This window comes from Diabrotica undecimpunctata, chromosome 5 (genome assembly GCF_040954645.1).
Source record: "Diabrotica undecimpunctata isolate CICGRU chromosome 5, icDiaUnde3, whole genome shotgun sequence".
Classification (NCBI taxonomy): Eukaryota; Metazoa; Arthropoda; class Insecta; order Coleoptera; family Chrysomelidae; genus Diabrotica; species Diabrotica undecimpunctata.
In genome coordinates, this window is record NC_092807.1 from 22,878,915 (window position 1) to 22,898,746 (window position 19,832).

Here is a 19,832-nt window from a genome sequence, read left to right on the forward strand (position 1 = left end):
GCAATGAAATGATATGAATGAAATTTACAATAAAAGCTTCTCAATGTAGCTAGAAAATAAGCAATATTGAAACTTGGAAACTGCATTGGAAACGTATTAAAACTTTGTTTTTAATTTTGTTATTTTAAAAAATTGATTGTAGAAAAAATATTTGTAAACAACAAATTACAAGTATTAGTATCAAATTAATGAGAATTTTCTTGTCATTTAGATAAATATTATTAATAATTCAATACACGAAACACAAAAACATGCTGTTAAAAACTATCAATTACCCAGAAGAAAATGTCATGGAGCAAGAACTTGAAGTAGAGGGCGAATCGGGGTCAAATTCTTCACTTTTTCCTTTATATATCGGTATGCGAGACCTTTTATAACGAGTATAGTTTGTTAAAATAATGTTTTAATCGATAAAAATAAATTTTATTAAAACTTTAAAGCGACTGAAAAGTCCAAATTGTGTATAACGATTTTTTTAATTGAAAAACCTATCCACGGTTTAAAGGGTATATTTAAATAATAATTACTATATTATATATTAGAGTCTCAATGAATATTAGAGTGTAATCAAAGCATAAATGCTTTGAAAAATTAAATTACTTCGTTGCTAAAAAATCAGCTAAAATAACCTCAAATATATGTCTAAATACTTTAGTTTTATTTTGCTTATCGAATAATAACCAACGTAGATAAACAAATAAGTAATGAATTTATCTTATAAGACATGCAAGATCATAGTACAATAGATAAAGTGAGGATTAGAAATGAGCACATATTTACGTAACGAAAAAAGCAAACAAAACAGGGGACGAAGATAAACCATTTGGAGAAAACAAAAACATCACGAATATGAAATTATTGAAGATATCATGCTTTAGAAAAAGTAAGTAATGTAACATAAGTGGTCCGTGAGCAGTTAACACTTTGTTAAACAAACCTGCTATAACCGTCATACGTAGATATTATTTGTGGTAAATATCAGGCCAAAAACACGACACTCCAAAAATAGGTCTTATAAATGGGTAGATAAAAAGGAGATGTTTATATTTCTAGGAATACGTTTACTAAATAGGCCAACAAAAAATAATATTTTACGAAGAATAAATGCTTTCACCATGTGCAAGGAAGTGCAAGAAATGAACAAATTTTACGATGCGTTTCAGCACATAACAAGAGCCTGTTTATGCAAATGCTGATAGATTACAGAAGATAAAAAAAACAATAAATATATGCACCAAAAATTTTCGGTTTTCTTGCCAGCCCCCAAAAAACAACTCTCTTAAGATGAGTCGAATACTGCGTAAAGTTTTAAACAACTTTGAAGCCCAGATGGTTGTCTTAAACGTAGAAATATATAAAGAACAGGGGGGGAATATGGTTGAAAAAGAAATATCCAAAACCGACTTCTCTTTTGATCTCTCAGCGTATTTCTGCAATTCTTCTCAGTACTCTCATCTCTGCCGTTTCCAGTAGCCTTTGCGTTATGGCTGTGTCGGGTATTGTTTCTGAAACATATGCCATTATTGATCTTACACTGGCTTTATAAATGCTTGACTTCATCTCAGTGTTAATGTGTCTGTTTCGCCATATAGTGTTAAGACATCCTGCCAGTCTATTTGCTTTTTGTACTTGATGTCTCACTTCTTTGTCCAGGTCTCCATAGCTAGACAATGTAATTCCCAGGTATTTTATTTTCATTACTTGTTCAATACTGATGCTATCAACTTCTATTTTACATCTGGTTGGTTCTTTGCTGACTACTATTGTTTTAGTTTTCTGAGATGAGATTGTCATATTAAATTCTTTTGCTCTGATGTTAAATCTGTGGACCAGTCTTTGTGTAACATATTCTGTTACATAGCTCTGTGTAACAGAATATTTTTATTTCTTTGTTTCTCATTCTGTATCCTCTTCCTTTGTTAACGCTTTTGCTGATTTCATCCATGATCAAATTGAAGAGCACGAGGCTCAATGAATCTCCTTGTATATTCCGCTGCATATTTCTATAGGTTCTGTAAGTTATCCATGTATTGTGACTTCCATTTGGTTGTTTTGGTAGATATTTTCGATAGTTTTTTATAATATTTAGGGGAACTCTATTATACAGAAGATGGATTACATCTTTTCTTGCTCTGTCAAACGCTTTCTTTAGGTCAATCAGACACAGAAATGCTGGTCTATTATACTCTAGTGATTTCTCAGTAGTTTGCAATATAACGAATCTGTACACGATCTTCCACTACAAAAACCCTGTTGTTCATCCGCTAAACTTATCCTCTGATTTATTAGCACTTGTAAAATTTTAGTTGTAAGTTTTAGCGGAGTATTTAACAAGTTTATACCTCTGCAGTTTTCTGGCTGTTTTTACCTCCTTTTTTAAATAGTAGAATTAGTTCCCTCGTTCTCAATTCTTCCGGAATTTTACTGTGTTTTATAATTTTATTAATTAATGTTGTTAATTATTGTTCTGTCATTGCTGCTCTACAATATTTCAGTAATTCATTTGGTATCCCGTTTTTACCTGCTGCTTTTCTGTTGTTCAGGTTTTCAAGTATTTTCCGAACTTCCTGTACATTTATATGCCGTTCTTAATTTGTGGTGTTTCCGGTTCTAGCGTCGTTTGTTCTTCCTCTGCATAGAGTTTTTTTAGTTCCTTTAGGAGGGAAGTCCAATAGAGCCTTCAAAGCTGCTATTGGAGTGACCATCAGAGCTCCTGTAATTCCAAGGCAAAGAAGTCTTTGCACCTTACTTAGTTTGAGGATGACACTTGCAACTTTGACCACCATACCAATGATGCATATGTAATTGTTGGTTTTACCACCATGTTATAAATTCGATACATCATGTCTAGAAAAGAGAAGATTGTTAGCAGTTGCAATGGATTATTTGAGAGGAAGTGCTAGAACATCAAGGCTGGAAAGGAAGACCAACGAATCTATACGAAATAACATGAATGCTACAGAAACGGTCATTGACAGAATAGAAAAAAAAGTGAGAATGTCTGACGAACGTTGGCCCAAAAACTTCACAGATGGAAGCCCCCTGGAAGAAAAAAAAAAGAGGTAGACCTCGACGCTCATGGAATGAAAGAATTAGAAGACCGATGGAATCGAGAGGTTTGGAGGAGGATGATGCCTTGGACCGGGAGGATTGGCGAAGGAGAACGGGAATACGGCGATAGCCGTCTCCAAAATGTATGGTATTTACAAATTGAATCCCGTAATATATTTGTCTAGTTTTAAATTCCATATTTTCCATAACTGCGCATGGCTATCATTAAAGTAGTCACTGCTCTCTTGGTTATTCATTCCATCTGCTGATTCCAAGTAACATTCGAGTCTAATACATGTAAGCCTATATCTGGGTACCATATGGTGAGTCATCATTCATAGGGCGTATCCCTATAGAATTTAAAGAAGTTAAAACCAAGGGCGCCCGTGGCTTAAGTATTGTAATTGCAATCCACAAGGAATCTACGTTCCTGTATTTGGCTGTATACCATATATTAAAAAATTTATTAAAATCCTTTGTAAAAGGTATATATTTAAAAACCCAAACGGGCTGTTAAAGTTAAGTTAAAACCAAGGGCGCCCGTGGCTTAAGTATTGTAATTGCAATCCACAAGGAATCTACGTTCCTGTATTTGGCTGTATACCATATATTAAAAAATTTATTAAAATCCTTTGTAAAAGGTATATATTTAAAAACCCAAACGGGCTGTGTTAGACAGAACGTTTTCGGAATACATCATTCCATCATCGGTGTCTAGGAGTACATGAATGTAGCCACTAAATATATGGGTAAAAACCCGTTAACAAATAATTAGTTACATTTGTTAGACATTATATCTTATAAATACTTATGATGTTAAAGTTACCGTTGGATTAGGTAACATGGCGACATATGACTCCACGTTGAAGTTGCAAGTCCTGAGACGGTGTGTCTACGAGGACTTTATGGAAGCAACTGAGGAGTCATATGTCGCCATGTTACCTAATCCAACGGTAACTTTAACATCATAAGTATTTATAAGATATAATGTCTAACAAATGTAACTAATTATTTGTTAACGGGTTTTTACCCATATATTTAGTGGCTACATTCATGTACTCCTAGACACCGATGATGGAATGATGTATTCCGAAAACGTTCTGTCTAACACAGCCCGTTTGGGTTTTTAAATATATACCTTTTACAAAGGATTTTAATAATTTTTTTATTGTAATTGCAGTGCTTCGTGAAACATGTCAACTCGGCAAATAAAGTCTGCAGGTATTAAAAAAAGTTTTTATTTTATGATCACTTACTTAGCTAATTTAAACTTCCCATAAAGTATCCAGGTACCATGGATATTTAGAAACTTACCAGTGATATTCTTCTTTGTAAATAGAATTCGGAATTTTTATTCGATAAGCTAAATAAAATTCGATAAGTAATTTTAGTATACTTACTACAATTATTGAATTAATTTATTTATTATTTTTTATTAGGTGGTTAATTATTTTAGATTTAAGATTAAACTAAAATTATTAATTTGTTAAACTATAAGTTGAATTCATATTTCAGATCTAAAATATGTTAATATATTTTTCAAAATACTTGTATTATATAGTTATTTATTAAACGTTTTTTAATAATTTGGTTAACCACCTGATAACCTAAAATTTTAAATTCGACGGTTCCTTACTATTTTGAATCGTTCCGTGGACTACGACTTTTCAGCCTGAAAGAATAAGCTGATGGCTCAGGGGTTTTTCGTCTGCAAGAAGTTCTTTATATATAACTTTATTCCCTTCGTAATTTTACCCTTCACCATAAAAAAGTTTAACCAGAAAAAAGCTGCATTTATGGACGAAACAATGTAGCAAATATTGGTAGAATAATTCGACATGTGTTTGACATATCAGTCTGACTACAATCCCTTATGAGTTTAATACCACATTATTAAATAAATAAATAAATGAGAAACTATACATAACACTTCGACTTTCAGTTTGGTAGTTGTGCTGAAAATGGGGTGGAAACAAATATTTCTGCCAGCTCTATACACATTTGAAAATTTTTTTAACGGGACATAGGATTTTTAATACAATTACTAAGATTTTCTGATTTACAATTAACCAATGTAAATTTTAATACAACGTCGCGATGTTTTATAATTAACCCATTCACTGCCAAACTTCATTTTTTAAATTTTATAGCTTCTACAGGTCAATTTTATGTTCTGAACTTATAGAAAAATATTTAAAAAATTCTAAATCTTTCCACAATAGCCCTGTGTCTAAAAATTTTTTTGTTCCAATTTTGGAACATGGCCATAAGTAGGTAATAAAAAATCAACAACGGCAATTTAAACTTAAACATTTATTTATAAAAAAATGATAACATTTGAAGAGGATCTACTAATTTTTTTCATGAAAAGATTTGCAACAATTAATAGGATGTACATTAATTTTACAAATACCGCATCCAAAAGTTGTGTTTGTTTTACAAATTTTGCATCTGTTTTGTTTTAAGGAAATCGGGTAATGCAGAACCGACATATTTTGTGAAACAGATCCTGGAATTTTTTGAAATAATGTTCCTAATTTTGTTTTATCAGGTTTTGGTTGTCGAGGGTTGAGTAGTAGATATGTTGCCACAATGTTTCTTGTAAACCCTAATAAATCCAATGGACGCATACTCTCAACGAATTCATCAGCGTTAGATTGAATGTTATTGTGGTGTTCAATTCTATATGAAATCCATGCGCTAGAGAATAAAGCAGATAAAAGGTGAACAAAAATTTGCCACTACCATTTATTGTTACGCAGTGTTAGTGATATTTCTATCCATTAAATCAGTACCTTCCATATGATTATTATACTGCTGAATTGCGTAGGGAACGTCTACTATTATGTATTTTTTTTTCTGCTCCAGAATAACGACGTACCGATTTTGTAGGTTGAACGCCATAACAATTTGAAGCCACGTGAACGATGGCATTATCCTTCCACTGGATAATTCCAACGGAATCAACGGATCCTCTAACTGATTTTTTCATTGCATTTTTATTCAACGCGCATTTCCCAATTCGATTATATCTAATGGTGCCCGTGCAACCATATTCCAATTCACTCATGGCCTTTATCAGTGGAAGTCCAGTAAAAAAGTTGTCAATAAAAAAGTAAAATTTTTTTTTTTTGGAAAATTATGCTTCACCCTCTCGGCAAAAGTTGTAACTACAGACCCACCTAGCCCCAAGTTACTCTCTCCTAGTAAGGTTCCTTTCCCTTGATAAGGTTCGGTACCCACAAGATAACCATTTGATACATTCTGAGACCAAAATTTAAAGCCATATCTAATAGGTTTCCCTTGTATACGCTGTTTACAGCTATGGTGGCTGTAGTACGGCAGCATGGATTCATCAACAGATACTGATATGGTTTCACCAACCGTCACATATTTTATAAATCAACTGTTGAAATGTTCTATAAGTGGTCTTATTTTAGTAAACTTATCATTTTTTTTGTAGCTTAGTGTTATCTGAAAAATGTAAATTTTGCAAAATTTCTCTAAACCTATTTCTCGTAATTGCGTTGGCGATTGCTTCGTTTCTGAGATCCAAATCCAAACTCCAGTACATATCTTTTCGAGGCCTTTGAGAATAACCAGAAATCAGTAGGATTGCAAAGAATACTTTGAGTTCTTCAATTGTAAAGATGTGTTTGCATTTTTGTGTCGGGCATACTTTACAGTTTCGTCTTTTCTGTATTCAAAGAAATCACACCAAAAAAAGTGTAAAGAAATAGATTGTTCTTTCACAGTGAATATTATTTCGATTTGAAACTGAGATATTTTCTTGATGATTATCTAGGGACAAGTCGCCTCTTTTCCAGTCGTTTTGTCTATTGGATTTATTCGCTCTTTTATTAGATTGACCCACATTTATTGGAAGTTCATCATCGCTCCTCGAGAACATATCTTCAGCGTCTTTGATGAAAACTTATCAGAAAAATCATTGAAATTCACATCATCCGATGATTCAGAATCTCCATCAGAATCTTTCGCTGGAGGATAACTGTATACGTTTGCAGAATCAAACTGCTTCTCATTTAGATCATTGATTAGATTGTTCAGAGTATCAGCTGAACAACTCGTTTTCTTTCAATAAAATGTTTTCACATCCATAATTCCAAACTAAAAAGAAAAACCTCAATTAGTAACATATACAGCCAAGTTCCATTTTTGGAACATACAAAACCTAGAGGTTACTCGGTATATTCAATTTGAGGTTAAGCATTTGAACGATACAGATATACTGTATAGGCATATAATATTACTTAAACTTACCCCGATCGCAATATTTCACAACAGAAAATAGCTATAATTGAACTAGAAGTTATACAACTGCACCTTCCTTGCAAGTTTGATATGAATCACAAAACAAAAGCAACTTATACGAAACCAGTGAGTAAATTAAGTACGCACGTGTTGCTTTGACACTACCGAACACAAATAGTTTATCAGATTTAAGACCAACAGTGACATCTTGTAACCAGCATCGAAACTAACAATTGTTCCAGATTTGGAACATGGCTGAGAATGGGTTAATATGTTTGTTCCACTGGATTGCTAATCTTTCGCGATTTGTAGCAGCGTATTTGGCAGGCGTACGCCGACAGTGTTGTTCCGTCTACCGATTTTTCTCGAAACTCCGTTTGTAATATTCGTAATACTGTATTTTTGTGCAGATAATAATGTTTTATTAACAACAATTTTGTTTGTGTTCATTAGATATTATTTGAATTGATCCAATTGCCTCTCAGATCACCAGACTTATCCCCAAATGATTTCTTTTCTTTGGGGATATTTGAAAGCAAGTGTTTATCGACATGGTTTTAATAGAGCCTGAAATTTAGCGAAATTGATGGGCAAAATAATTCACCTTTGTGGGAGCATTAGACCGGAACTGCTCAGGAATATGAGAGTATCTCTGTACAACCGATTTGGTTTTTGCTCTGCAGATAGAGATGGAATATTTGAGCCTATATTACGTTAAATTTTTGTTTTTAATATTATTCTTATGTTATTTTTGGAATTTCTTTTTATTTTTAGAAATCTATTTTTTTTCAAGCCATTTTGGCAATAAAATGACAATTTTTTTTAGTTAAAAAACATCGCGACGTTGTATTGAAATTTACACTGGCTAATTGCAAATCAGGAAATCTCAGATATTGTATTAAAAATAGTATGTTCCGTTAAAAAAATTCCAAATCGTATATATCATTGTATTAGTTTGGAAGCTAATTAAATAATGCTATTCTCTTCAATGTACTGAATATAGGTATTGCAATTTGGAATGGCTATACAGTAAATATCACCTCTTTAGTGTTTTTACTTCAAGCTTTGAATTCAAAAGTAGCAACTATGTCCATAGCTTCCTTGATATATAAGATTGAAAAACCGTAAGAGTGAGGGTTTGTATAGTAAGAATTATATCGAAATGTTATTACAGTTATCATTACTTAAGTAATATTATTATTAATATTATTATCATCAGAGATTGTAAATTGGTAAAATAAAGTAGTTACCATCTTAAAAGATATTGCTTTATCGCTAAAGCAGAAAGCACATTGGGGAGACTAAGTATTTAATTCTACCAATATTTGCACAAATATAACACACTACAATATTTAGCTTAAAACGTATGCCCCACACCGCATTAATTTTGATTTTAAAGCGTGCACGTCGAAGATCTTTTACCTTGGCGTGGATATTCCTGTTAAAGTGGGTATGCTCGATGCTCTGGGTATCCCCGACGATCTAACAATGTTATAGGACAACATGCCCAAATTAGTCACTTTTAAGTCATTCGATGATTATTCCACAATAAAAAAAATTATACAAAAGAAAAGCAGGAACGATATAGAATAATATGAAATTGTAAATAGGTATATAAAAACCATACACAAATAAATCTTTGTGATACTTATTAATTGTAGACAAAACATTTTAATCTCTATAATTTATTGTGGAATATCATTTCGTTATTTCTACCACCTACAAAAATGGTGATGCGATGCACATGATTTCTAATTAGTAAAAATAAAAATTAATATTCCAATTGGTTTCCTGCATTAGTTTTATCGATATATCAATATGAGTACTTTATTGCACAAAATAAATGTTTTCCAATTTTAAAAATATCATTTTTAAATTATAGCCCCCTCTTTATGCTGCTATTTAAAGATATAGCAGGATAGTTTCTGTTTGATCTATATACACAAATAAGATAACAAGATCAATGCTACGCTTCTATCACGTATTATTATCTCCTATTTCATAAGATACTTATTTTATTTAAGTTGAATCTACCATGGATGTGTAAAGGGATAATGAAGAGCAATATCCAGCTCACATCGCTATTTTCATCTCCAAGTTAGTTCACATCGGTAACCTGAGCAACCTCACCAGAGATTGGGTAACCAACCCTAGTGGAAGGTGGAGTCAGGACTGACTAAGAAGGGAGATATGGTCCTACGAAAAATAGTGGGTTGTACGTTGGATTAACTACGCAACACCATAACAAAAAGGAGAAGTTATAGAGCAAAACGACATGGTGGACGATTTTAGGAACATGGAATGTATTGATCTGAAAGCATAGAATATACTAATAAATTAGATGGCTGGATGAGGGGATATTTGAAGATGGATGGCTACACAATTTTTAATGGTAGAAAAAACAACATACAAATACAAAATGGTTACAAAAAACAATGGAATGACGAGGATTCCAACTAGCGCAAGATACTAAGAAAAGGTGGGATCAGGACTGGCTAAGAAGGGAGATATGGTCCTCAGAAGAATAGTGGGTTGTACGTTGGGTAACTACGCACACCATAACAAAAAGAAGAAATTATAAAGCAAAAAGACATGATGGACGATTTTAGGAACATGGAATGTACTGATCTGAAAGCATAGAATATACCAATAAATTAGATGGCTAGATGAAGAGACATTGGAGATGGATGGCTAAACAATTTTTAATGGTAGAAAACATATAAATACAAAACGGATACAGAAAACACTGGAATGACGAGGAATACCCCAACTAGCGCAAGATACTAAGAACAAGACCAGATTGAATATGTTACGAACTCGAGAAATGAAAACGGGCAGCAAATCTACATACACAGAGCGAAGGCAAGGAAAAGAAAAAGAGAGAAGCTTGTAATAAGATAATAACGAAAATAGAAATATATGCACTAAACAAAAGAAGTTTGCAAGAATTAGACAAGTATCACGCCGCTGAACATGACATACAATAAACTATCAAATCTATTGTGAAATCAAATAGCCCCATATACAACAGTTGTTTATAAATTTCGGACAAGCTTATGGCAGCGTCCTAAGGTATTGTGTATGGATGGCAATGGAAAGTATGAAGGTAACAAGTAAAATTATTAATTTAACTAAAATATGTATTGAATATTCAACAGCTCAAAGGTTAAAGTAGGAAAACGTACCACGGAAAATTTACCTATTACCAGTAACAAGGCGACGGAGTTACACCACCACTTTTTAACTGTGTTAGATATGGTCTTCCATAAGTAAAAAGGTTAACCAGAAGAGGATAAAGGTCCTCAAGAGTCTGACAGAGGGTAAACACAACACAATAGGTAACCATATGATATTCTTATTCCCAAATAATATGGTTCAATGACTTTTATTCACTAAAGTGATTGTTATATATTTTTAAAATCGGAAAACTATTGTTACTTTCAGTATAAATACTTTATTTAAATTGTAAATACTTTTAATACTTCAGTTATTCTACTATTCAAATACTAGTAGAGTAAAATTTGAACAAACTCACCTTCCAACGGGACTAGCAGGAGATATCAAACCGCTTGGTGTGCGTGGTCTAGAGCCAGAACCGTTGATGCTTTTAGTCGTCGAAAGAGCTGAGCTTCTTCCTGATGTTGGTGTTCTTCTCGGTATTCTCGATGGAGTAGTATCATCTACGAAGAAGTAATATAATATTAAAACAAATTATACAATGACACAAACCATACATAACTTCTATTTTATTAAGAATATTGAAGGTTAAAATAAGTTGATTAATATTAAAATAAGTTTCAATCTCCACTTCGGAAATTCACTGATGATTGAAACGTCAATAAACTTATTTTAACCTTCAATTGTGGCTTATTTCTAATAAAATAGTAATTACTTTAAAATTCCACAAGAAAATAGCTTCAGAACAAAACCATACATATAAATATGTAAGTACACAGTACATATTATTGTAAACTGTTACTGACCCCCCCTGCAACATTTAAATTTTCTTAAATTTAAAACTTTCTGTTCTGGACTTTAACGTTAACCCTCTGTCTACAATTTTTTTATCGCTTTGAATACGTTAAGTATGCTATACTTGTATTAAATTCCCACTACGTAATAAATTAGTTCTGGATGTAATTAAAGCTAAAAGTGTTAAGACTTTCTCAGAGGACAAAACCACCACTTCGAACATACACCGCTCTCAAAATGTAATTAGCTTTGCTCGAAGTTATAAAAGAAATGTTACAAAAAGATTTGTCATTTTATTGTTAATTTAATTCACACAACACTTTTTGCTGGTTGTATCAACAAGTGCGATATACCTATTTTGAGATTCCGACCGGGATGCACCTGTTCCTTTGGGTTTCTGCATCTGCTATTTTCGATGGCATTGAACTTTTAGAGTGAGTGTTTATGAGTTATTGACTATTTTTTAAGAATATAAATATATTTTATTAAAAATATAAATTTTATAAAAAGAAAAAGACAGTTAAGATTTGATTTCACGTACCGGGCGCTTGTGCATCCGCTTATACGTATTTCGGCCTAATAGGCCTCATCAGAACGGCTTTCGCAATCGCTCTGAACGTGAAACAAATCTTTTCTGTCTTAGGAAGCAACTACATATAACATGGCTTCGTATAGACGCAATGTAGCGACATCTGATAATAAAATTTGGTTTCGAAACCAAATTTGAATTTGGTTTCGAAAATTAGTCTACGATTTTATGAATTTTATATTCAATACCATTATTAAGAGTACGATTTTTAATTTTTGAGTACATTACGTTATGTGATTTAGTCATACAGAACTCACGAATTTTTGTTAAAATATTTTACTAGTTTATTACTTATTTTTAGGTGTAAAGTTTAACTTTATAACTTAATTTTAGTATGAACGAAGGCGTTATTCTTCGATTTCAGGTTCTTGTCAAATATCATTTATTTGTCAGTTTGTTTCGATGAAATTTAAAGTTTTAATTGCATTAATTTGAATAATAAGTTTAATTCTAAACTTCATTCACTATACATATTCCCAATTGTCAACAGAAGCACGTGAAAGCCAAACAGGGTCGTACTGATGTGTATAATATGATTTTTTTAAATATTTACTTTTGAAATTTCTTGAAATTTAATCATTAAATCACAATTAAACTAAACTCTAAAAAATAACACAACCAGTAAATAACTTAACAATAACTATAACATAAATAAACACAATATATTAACTTAAAAATCAACACGATACAATTTGAATTAGAAATAATATATACACTAGCAAGTTTGGATCTGTAACATGAGAATCTGTCTGGCTTAAGGCAATAAATTATATTTAATAGCCTCTTGACGAATGAGACGGCGAATATCAACACGTGCTCATTTTTACAGATGGGAATTTGCTAAACGAATGAACTTTAATTTATATAAAGACTGCAACCTGTTTTAGTTATGTTTTAGTTATGTTTGAAGACAATGTTTATTGTTTTTTTGAGGTAAAAACTATCACAAAAGACATAATCATAACAAGAAGAAAAGCTACATAGACACAACTTGTTCAAATCTTTTTAGCTGGTCCAGTATCTTTATTACCTGTACTATCCAAAGAAAGGTTCGATCCGTGCCTAGACGGCGGCTTGCTTCCCGGCCTGCTTCCAGTCCTGGATTGAGGCCTAGAATTACTTCTGGAACCGCCTGGAGTTAACGTCGACCTGTAGGACGGCTTCCTGGGCGTACGGAATGTAGAACTTTCGTTATCTGAGAGAGAGTCTGGGGTTCCTGCTGAGAGAGACGATTTCGATGTTCTTGGTAGGCTGCCCATGGGCACTGATCGCTGGGAACGTTCTCTGACCTGGTGAAAAAAGTATAAATTTAGTTCGCCACTCAATACGATTATAAATTTGATACTTTGCTATTCTAGAATAATTTAAGAGCCTAGTATTAAAAATACGTTTTTACATCATGAGCACAAGTCAGCAATATCTGCTTCAGTTAAACTAAACTATTGAAGATATGTACTTTTAATTCTAGACTCTTTTAGTAAAGCAAAACAACAGTTTATGATTCAAAATTATTTTACTACTAAATAAAATGTCTACGAAAATTATTAAAATAAGCTGTTCACCAAAATTATTAAAAATAATTTTTGATGTAGACGACACTTTATTGCTTGTGAAAATAATGGACAACTTTCTGAACTCATATGAAAACGATCAAAAATTCTACAACAATCATTAAAAATTATTTGAAACTGCGTAAAAGATGCTTTTAAGTTTAAGTTAAGGATAGTGACAGAACCTCAATTCTTTTTAAGATTTTCAGGTTTTAATGGTTGCGGAAAGCCCAATATTATTTAATCTGATATTGCATTAAGAAGTCCTTATTCATCTTCTTCCTTGACAAGCATCTATTCTAGTTCGTGCCCTTTCACTCTACTTATGTGGCTGTTCTGCTCCTTTCTTCTGTTTCGTATTCCATCTTCAATGTTCTCGAATACCTTTCTCTTCTTCTTCTTTTTATATCGACATAACTCTGCCAGTTTTTCAATGTGCCTCCAGTAAGTTCCATCGTTTACATGGTCTCCCTACTGGTCGTCTTCCTATTGGGGAATAACGTTCTCGGAGGTCTTTATTCAATTGTCTCTCTTATAGTGTTTTTACTGTGATATTCCTGACTTTCTGTATTTTACTTAAGATCTGTATCACAGACTTAAGTCTTACTTAAGTCTGTGATATTCCTTACTTAAGCTTGTTCCCAGTCCCATTTAGTTTTAACCTTTTTGGGCTTTTTGTTTTGTTTTTTTTTTTATTGATCAGTCTTTGTAGATTATCGTTACTACTGCAATACCTTGGCCACATAATGAGAGAAACAAAATTACAGCTTCTCCAGAATATCATATAGGAAAAGGTTTTAAGAAAGCGTCACGTTGAAAAAGGACGAATGTCATAGCTGCGCAGTCTCACTGAGTGGTTTAATTGCTCATCTAACCAGCTTTTTAGAGCAGCAGAGAACAGAGATAAAACTACCATTTACCAGCGGTATTTCTAGAGAAAGAAAGACAGAACTCATTGGAACGAGAACTAATCACTTCGAAACAACAACACAATAAAAAATGTTTCAAATATACTAGTTTCTTAATCACAAAACCAGAACACTAGACATAATACAGAATAAAAACATGAATAGGAATATATTTTTACTATGAAGAAAGGAATCATTTACTGACTGACTGCTGACAGTCATTCCGACGAGGAAATTCTTTCTAATGAGGACCAAAGAGATGCAAAACCAGGACCTTACTAGCAATAACAATAGTCGAATTTCAAGAATTTAAGGAAATTGAAAGAATTCAACAAATACTTTGGTCATATTAAATACGCAGCGGAAACTGACTTGGCTATGCAAAATTCAGAAAATGGAGAGGACATTACGAGTGCCTGCTGATAAAAAAGTTTCTTCATGGAACCAATGCCAACGTCTGAGAACAGGTATGGCACCACAAGAAGATAGGACAGCACCGAATTGGAAGAAAACGGATTTAGTAAAAAAAAAGAGAGATTTAATAGTTAATCAAAGTTAAGCTCTCTAGAACAAAAAGTTAACAAAATCAATTCCAATTTTTAAACTACTACAAAAAAATTCAGTCTAACCGAACCCAGATAAGATGCAAGTAAGCTCTTTAAATCTCCACATTGGCTAAGCACAAATGAAACTTTAAGTGCGATGGTGCCAATTTCGAATACACGGAGAAACCATTCTAGTTGGGTGTCACGCTAGACAGGTCGCTGAGATATAGACACCAGTGCGAGTAAACACGGCAAAGTATTAGCCAGAAACAATATCCTCAGAAAATTCGCCAATAGCAGGTAAGGAGCTAGCCGGACCGTTTTGCTTACTACTGCCCGCGAGCTCTGATATTCTGCGGCAGAGTACGATTGCCCGATTTGGTCCAGATAGATCCACGCCAGGAAAGTTGTCGTCATCTAAATGTAACATGCAGACTAATAAAAAGGCTGTAGTAAGAAGCCATCTCCAATAGAAAAACTCCATACAGCAGCCAGCTTTGTAAAGGCCAATAGCCGAAAAAAGCTTACATCCTCTCTATGGAGCCGAAAACAAATACAACAGAATAAAATCGCGTAGCAGATTCCTGGATGTGACCATGGACTGCAAAAAACTACCCAGTCGCCGAGGAGATGTCCAGTGGTGCGAACTCCCAACCAAATGGTTCCAACACTGAACCGATTAAGAATTGGGGTAGCACCAGTGACAACTAATCAAATAAATTGGGGTCTTAGACACGAAACAGATAATAAATACGACTGTGGAGCCATACAGAACATTGAACATATGCTGACCTCCCAGACTGCCATAGTATCTGCGACCTCGACGACATGGCTTAACAAGCAGGAAGCGTTGTACATAGCCCAATACTGGGCCGAAAAACTTAAAATTCTGTTAACGAAAAAGAAAGTAAATTTCTCTATCTCTTGTATTATAATTTTTACGAGAATACCACAACCGATTCAATGATGTACGTTGTAAAACAAATTCAAAAAATATCCTGCAATGGAAGTTAGAGGTAAATATCCGTCCATTATGGTGAAAACTTAAAAACATCATTTACTTCGTTCTCTTATTCGTTCAGAACATTACAATCTAAAAACGGTGTTAATAGCACATATATATCTCTACATTTTTTAACGTTATACTTACCAATACAATGCTTACCTGATCCGGACTTGTTAATACGATCTTCAATAGAAATATTGCCTTATTAATTTTGATTTAAATGTTTACTAATTCTAAGTTAACTACCTTTTTACTTATTGGTTATTTTTTATGTATAAAAGTGTACTTTTATGGGACTGTTTCATAGATAACAACCACTCCTATTCTATTGCTGTACAATATGAGGAACTGTTTAATAGATATCTTAAAATCGCAATATAAACAGAAGATTAAAACTATGTAGAATAAAAAAAAAATAAATTTTGAAGATTCAACAATCGTAGCCAATAAAATCGTCATTTAGTCAAACCCAAACTCATTTAGTCAAATATTTTAATCATAGCTCGGTTTATAGATCAAAATTAAACCTATTTTGACCTTTAAAATTTAACAGCAAATCACCTCTACTATCGGATAGCATAAAAAACCAAAATCAGTTCACAAATTAGCTCTTTCCCGAGTTTTACTTGGAAAAACTTGGAAAAAAAATCGTGATATTTCGTTTAGACTATACTGTCCATGGGACTTTTGTAGAAAATAAAAAAACAAACTATTTTTCATAAAGCCTTATCAGTACATTTTCCGCAAAAAAAAGTAAAAAAAAACCCTAAAATCGACCTTTTTTTGAAAAATTCATAATTTAGGCCCTTTTAAAATTGGAAAGCTAATTCTTTGGACAATGTTTATTTATAATATGTTGTTTAAAAATGCGCAAGGTGGACGCTGTTCAACGAATAGTTTTTTCAAAATCGTAGTTTGAATATTTTGCTGATATTTAGGATGGCTCAGCAGATTAAGTGAGACTATTTTAGTTTGATTTTCATCTTCTTTTTATGTAGATATGACTCTGTCTGTTTTTCAATGTGCCCCAGCAAGTTGTCGTTCCATCGTTTTCGTGGTCTTCCTACTGATCGTCTTCCTATTAAGGTACCGTCTCTTCCCGTCTTTACTACTCTATTTGTTGTCATTCGGCTTATATGATCGTTCCATTCTACTCCTGTATTTTTTACCCAGTTTTTAATGTTCTACACCTTGCATCTACGTCGTATATTTGTACTTCCAGCTCTGTTCCATAGTGTCTTACCATTATTTTTCTAAGAGTTTTCATATCTGCTGTTTCTAACACTATTTTCGTCCAGTCTGTGTCAGGTCTTGTTTCTGCCGCGTATGTCATTATTGGTCTGATGACTGTTTTGTACATTCTGCCTTTCATTTTTTTCTCGATATTTTTATATTTGCTGTTTGCTCTATTCACTTGATCTTCCACTTCAGTTTCGAGCTTTCCGTAGCTAGATAATGTGATGCCTTCAAAATTTATTCCCCAACTGTAGGTTTTCGATATCCATTTAAGTATGGCGGAAAATGTAAAAAAAAACGGCTCCGAACACTGCTTTGGTCGCGCGATCTCACTTATGACCTTTTCGAAAATCGTAGATTTTAGCGGTATTTTCTACTTTTCTCTGTGAAAAATGCACTAGTAAGGTTTAATAAAAATAACGTTCTTTTTTTATTATCTACAAGAGTCCCATGGACATTAAATTACTATTAGATTAGATTTTTCACTCTAAACGAAAAATCTCGATGTTTTTAGATTTTTACATATAGAATTCCTTATTTGTGAACTGATTTTGGTTTTTTAAGTTCTACAAACTACTATTCAAAAGATAGTAGAGGTAGTTTGTTTTTAAATTTTGAAAGAAAAAAATAACTTACAGCGTGCCTATTAGATCAGCATAAACAAGAAGACGAAAAAGAAAACGGAAAAAGTGGAGAATTGAACAATATAGATAGACAGCAGAATGTTAGGAAAAGAAATGCAGCCAGTGAACTAATGATGAGGAACAAACGCGAAACATTCAATAAAAAATGTATGCAGATACAACCATATCTAGGGACACGATGCACAAAGGCATGACAATTTATAAACAACATCAAGGAAGACGACAACACATAGAGTCTCTAACTAATAAAAGAAGCAATTTTCCAAGATAATCGAAATCAAGACTGAAAAGAAATATCACAGTGGAGCTGAATAAGGTTGGATATAAGAAATTAAGATTTCAGATAACACTAAGAAAACATGAATTTGCGACAAAATTACGAAATTGACGAAATACATAGCTGGTAAAGTATTATGTACTTACACTTCAAAGAAAGGACATTTTGAGGAATCTTCGGAGCATTTTTTGTGAATGAACTGTGGAGTGACAAAACTATAATATTTACTAACATAAAATTCAATGTACAAGCCGATATTGTTACAGCAATTGATGTAAATCGATAAGATGAGCAAAGGAATCAGCTCGCGCTCAAGAAACAAGCAAAATAGAAAGCATGGAAAGATATTTGAAAGTTTGAAGCAATAAACTGAACACATTGATGTAGAAAAATTGAAAATTTCAACGTCGTTCGATCGCAGCAATGTCAATTTTGACGTTAACGAGTTTTATACATTTTCATTCCAATTATCATTATTATCTTATATCATTCCCTTTCATATGAGATAGCGAGGAAATAGAATATAGTAGAATATCATGCAAAAAGAATAAATATTCTCAAATTCAGTGATGACATAGTAATAATAACATGTAACTAACAATACACAGATATATATGTGACCTTGAAACATTGTTAGAATACAAAAAAGCTAGATTCATGAAATTTGAGAAAAGTATATTAATTGCTTTCAATGAAACTGAAAGCAAATTATTGATAATGATACCATATAGGAACAAAAACCAACACAAGCATAGAACAAATATCTATGGCACGAAAAATTTTCAAAGACAGTTAAATTCCCAAAAAAAAAAGTCTGATCTAGGCAGTATTTCGCAAACTAAGCCATTTAGTCTTCTTTAGGTACCGTCTGCTCTAAGGAGGTTGGTAATCATCACAGCTATTTTCACTTTTGAGATTGCAGCTCTGAACAAGTCGACGGAACTGCAATTATACCACTTTCTCAGATTGTTGAGCCAGGAGATGCGTCTTCTTCCAATACTTCGTTTTCCCTGTATTTTTCCCTGCATTATGGTTTGTAGCAACACATATTTATCCCCTCTCATAACGTGGCCGAGATATTGTAACTTTCTTATCTTAATCGTATTCATGATTTCCATTTCCTTTTTCATCTTTCTGAGGACCTCAACATTTGTTACTCGGTCTACCCAACTTATTTTTAATATTAGCCATTTAGTAGCAATCAATTTTCAAGTGTCTTAAGGAAAAGGTTTAAAATCAATATTTTGCCACTGCAAACTTATAAGAGTAGATAGTTTAACGTTGAAATAGGATCCGTAAAATACATGTGAACTCAAAATAGTAAAACAAGCAATTGATAGAGCGCTGCTGGCTTTAAGTCTACATACAATATCAAGTATCAAACAAGATGATGTATGTATGGACTGTATACATGGAAAAACTCATAACAGTCTAGAATAAAAAAAGATATAGAGTATGCCTTTAAGATGGTCAATTGGGACCACAGAGGAGTAATAATAAACGGCGAATAGCGTAACCATCTCCGTTTCGCAGATGACATTATCCTTATCACAGATAATTTAGGAGAAGCCACAGATATGTTAAATGAATTGGACTTTGCATGTTCTCAGGGGGCCTCAGAATGAACTTGACAAAAACTAAGTTTATGACAAATATGGTCCCCAATAACCATTTAACTATTCAAAACAAAGTGGTAGAACTGGTGGAGAAATATACGTATTTGGGTTATGAAATAAGAATTAGCAGGGATAACCAAACATGCGAAATCCAAAAACGAATTAT

General features: G+C 32.9%; 1 protein-coding gene across 36 annotated transcripts in view; it reads right to left on the bottom strand.

Annotated features, from left to right (window-relative positions):
* shot (dystonin-like protein short stop) overlaps positions 1–19,832 on the bottom strand; it is a 733,882-nt gene that overhangs the window by 17,152 nt on the left and 696,898 nt on the right. For 30 of the 36 annotated variants that reach the window (XM_072531672.1, XM_072531664.1, XM_072531657.1 and 27 more), the window contains 4 exons: positions 12,915–13,173; positions 10,859–11,003; positions 8,746–8,805; positions 276–368 (listed from right to left, as the gene is read on the bottom strand). In XM_072531672.1, the coding sequence (XP_072387773.1) occupies positions 276–368; positions 8,746–8,805; positions 10,859–11,003; positions 12,915–13,173 (557 nt within the window). Of the gene's footprint in view, positions 1–275; positions 369–4,687; positions 4,760–8,745; positions 8,806–10,858; positions 11,004–12,914; positions 13,174–19,832 lie in introns of all 36 variants that reach the window. The other 6 variants (XM_072531679.1, XM_072531673.1, XM_072531681.1 and 3 more) reach the window with 3 other exon arrangements.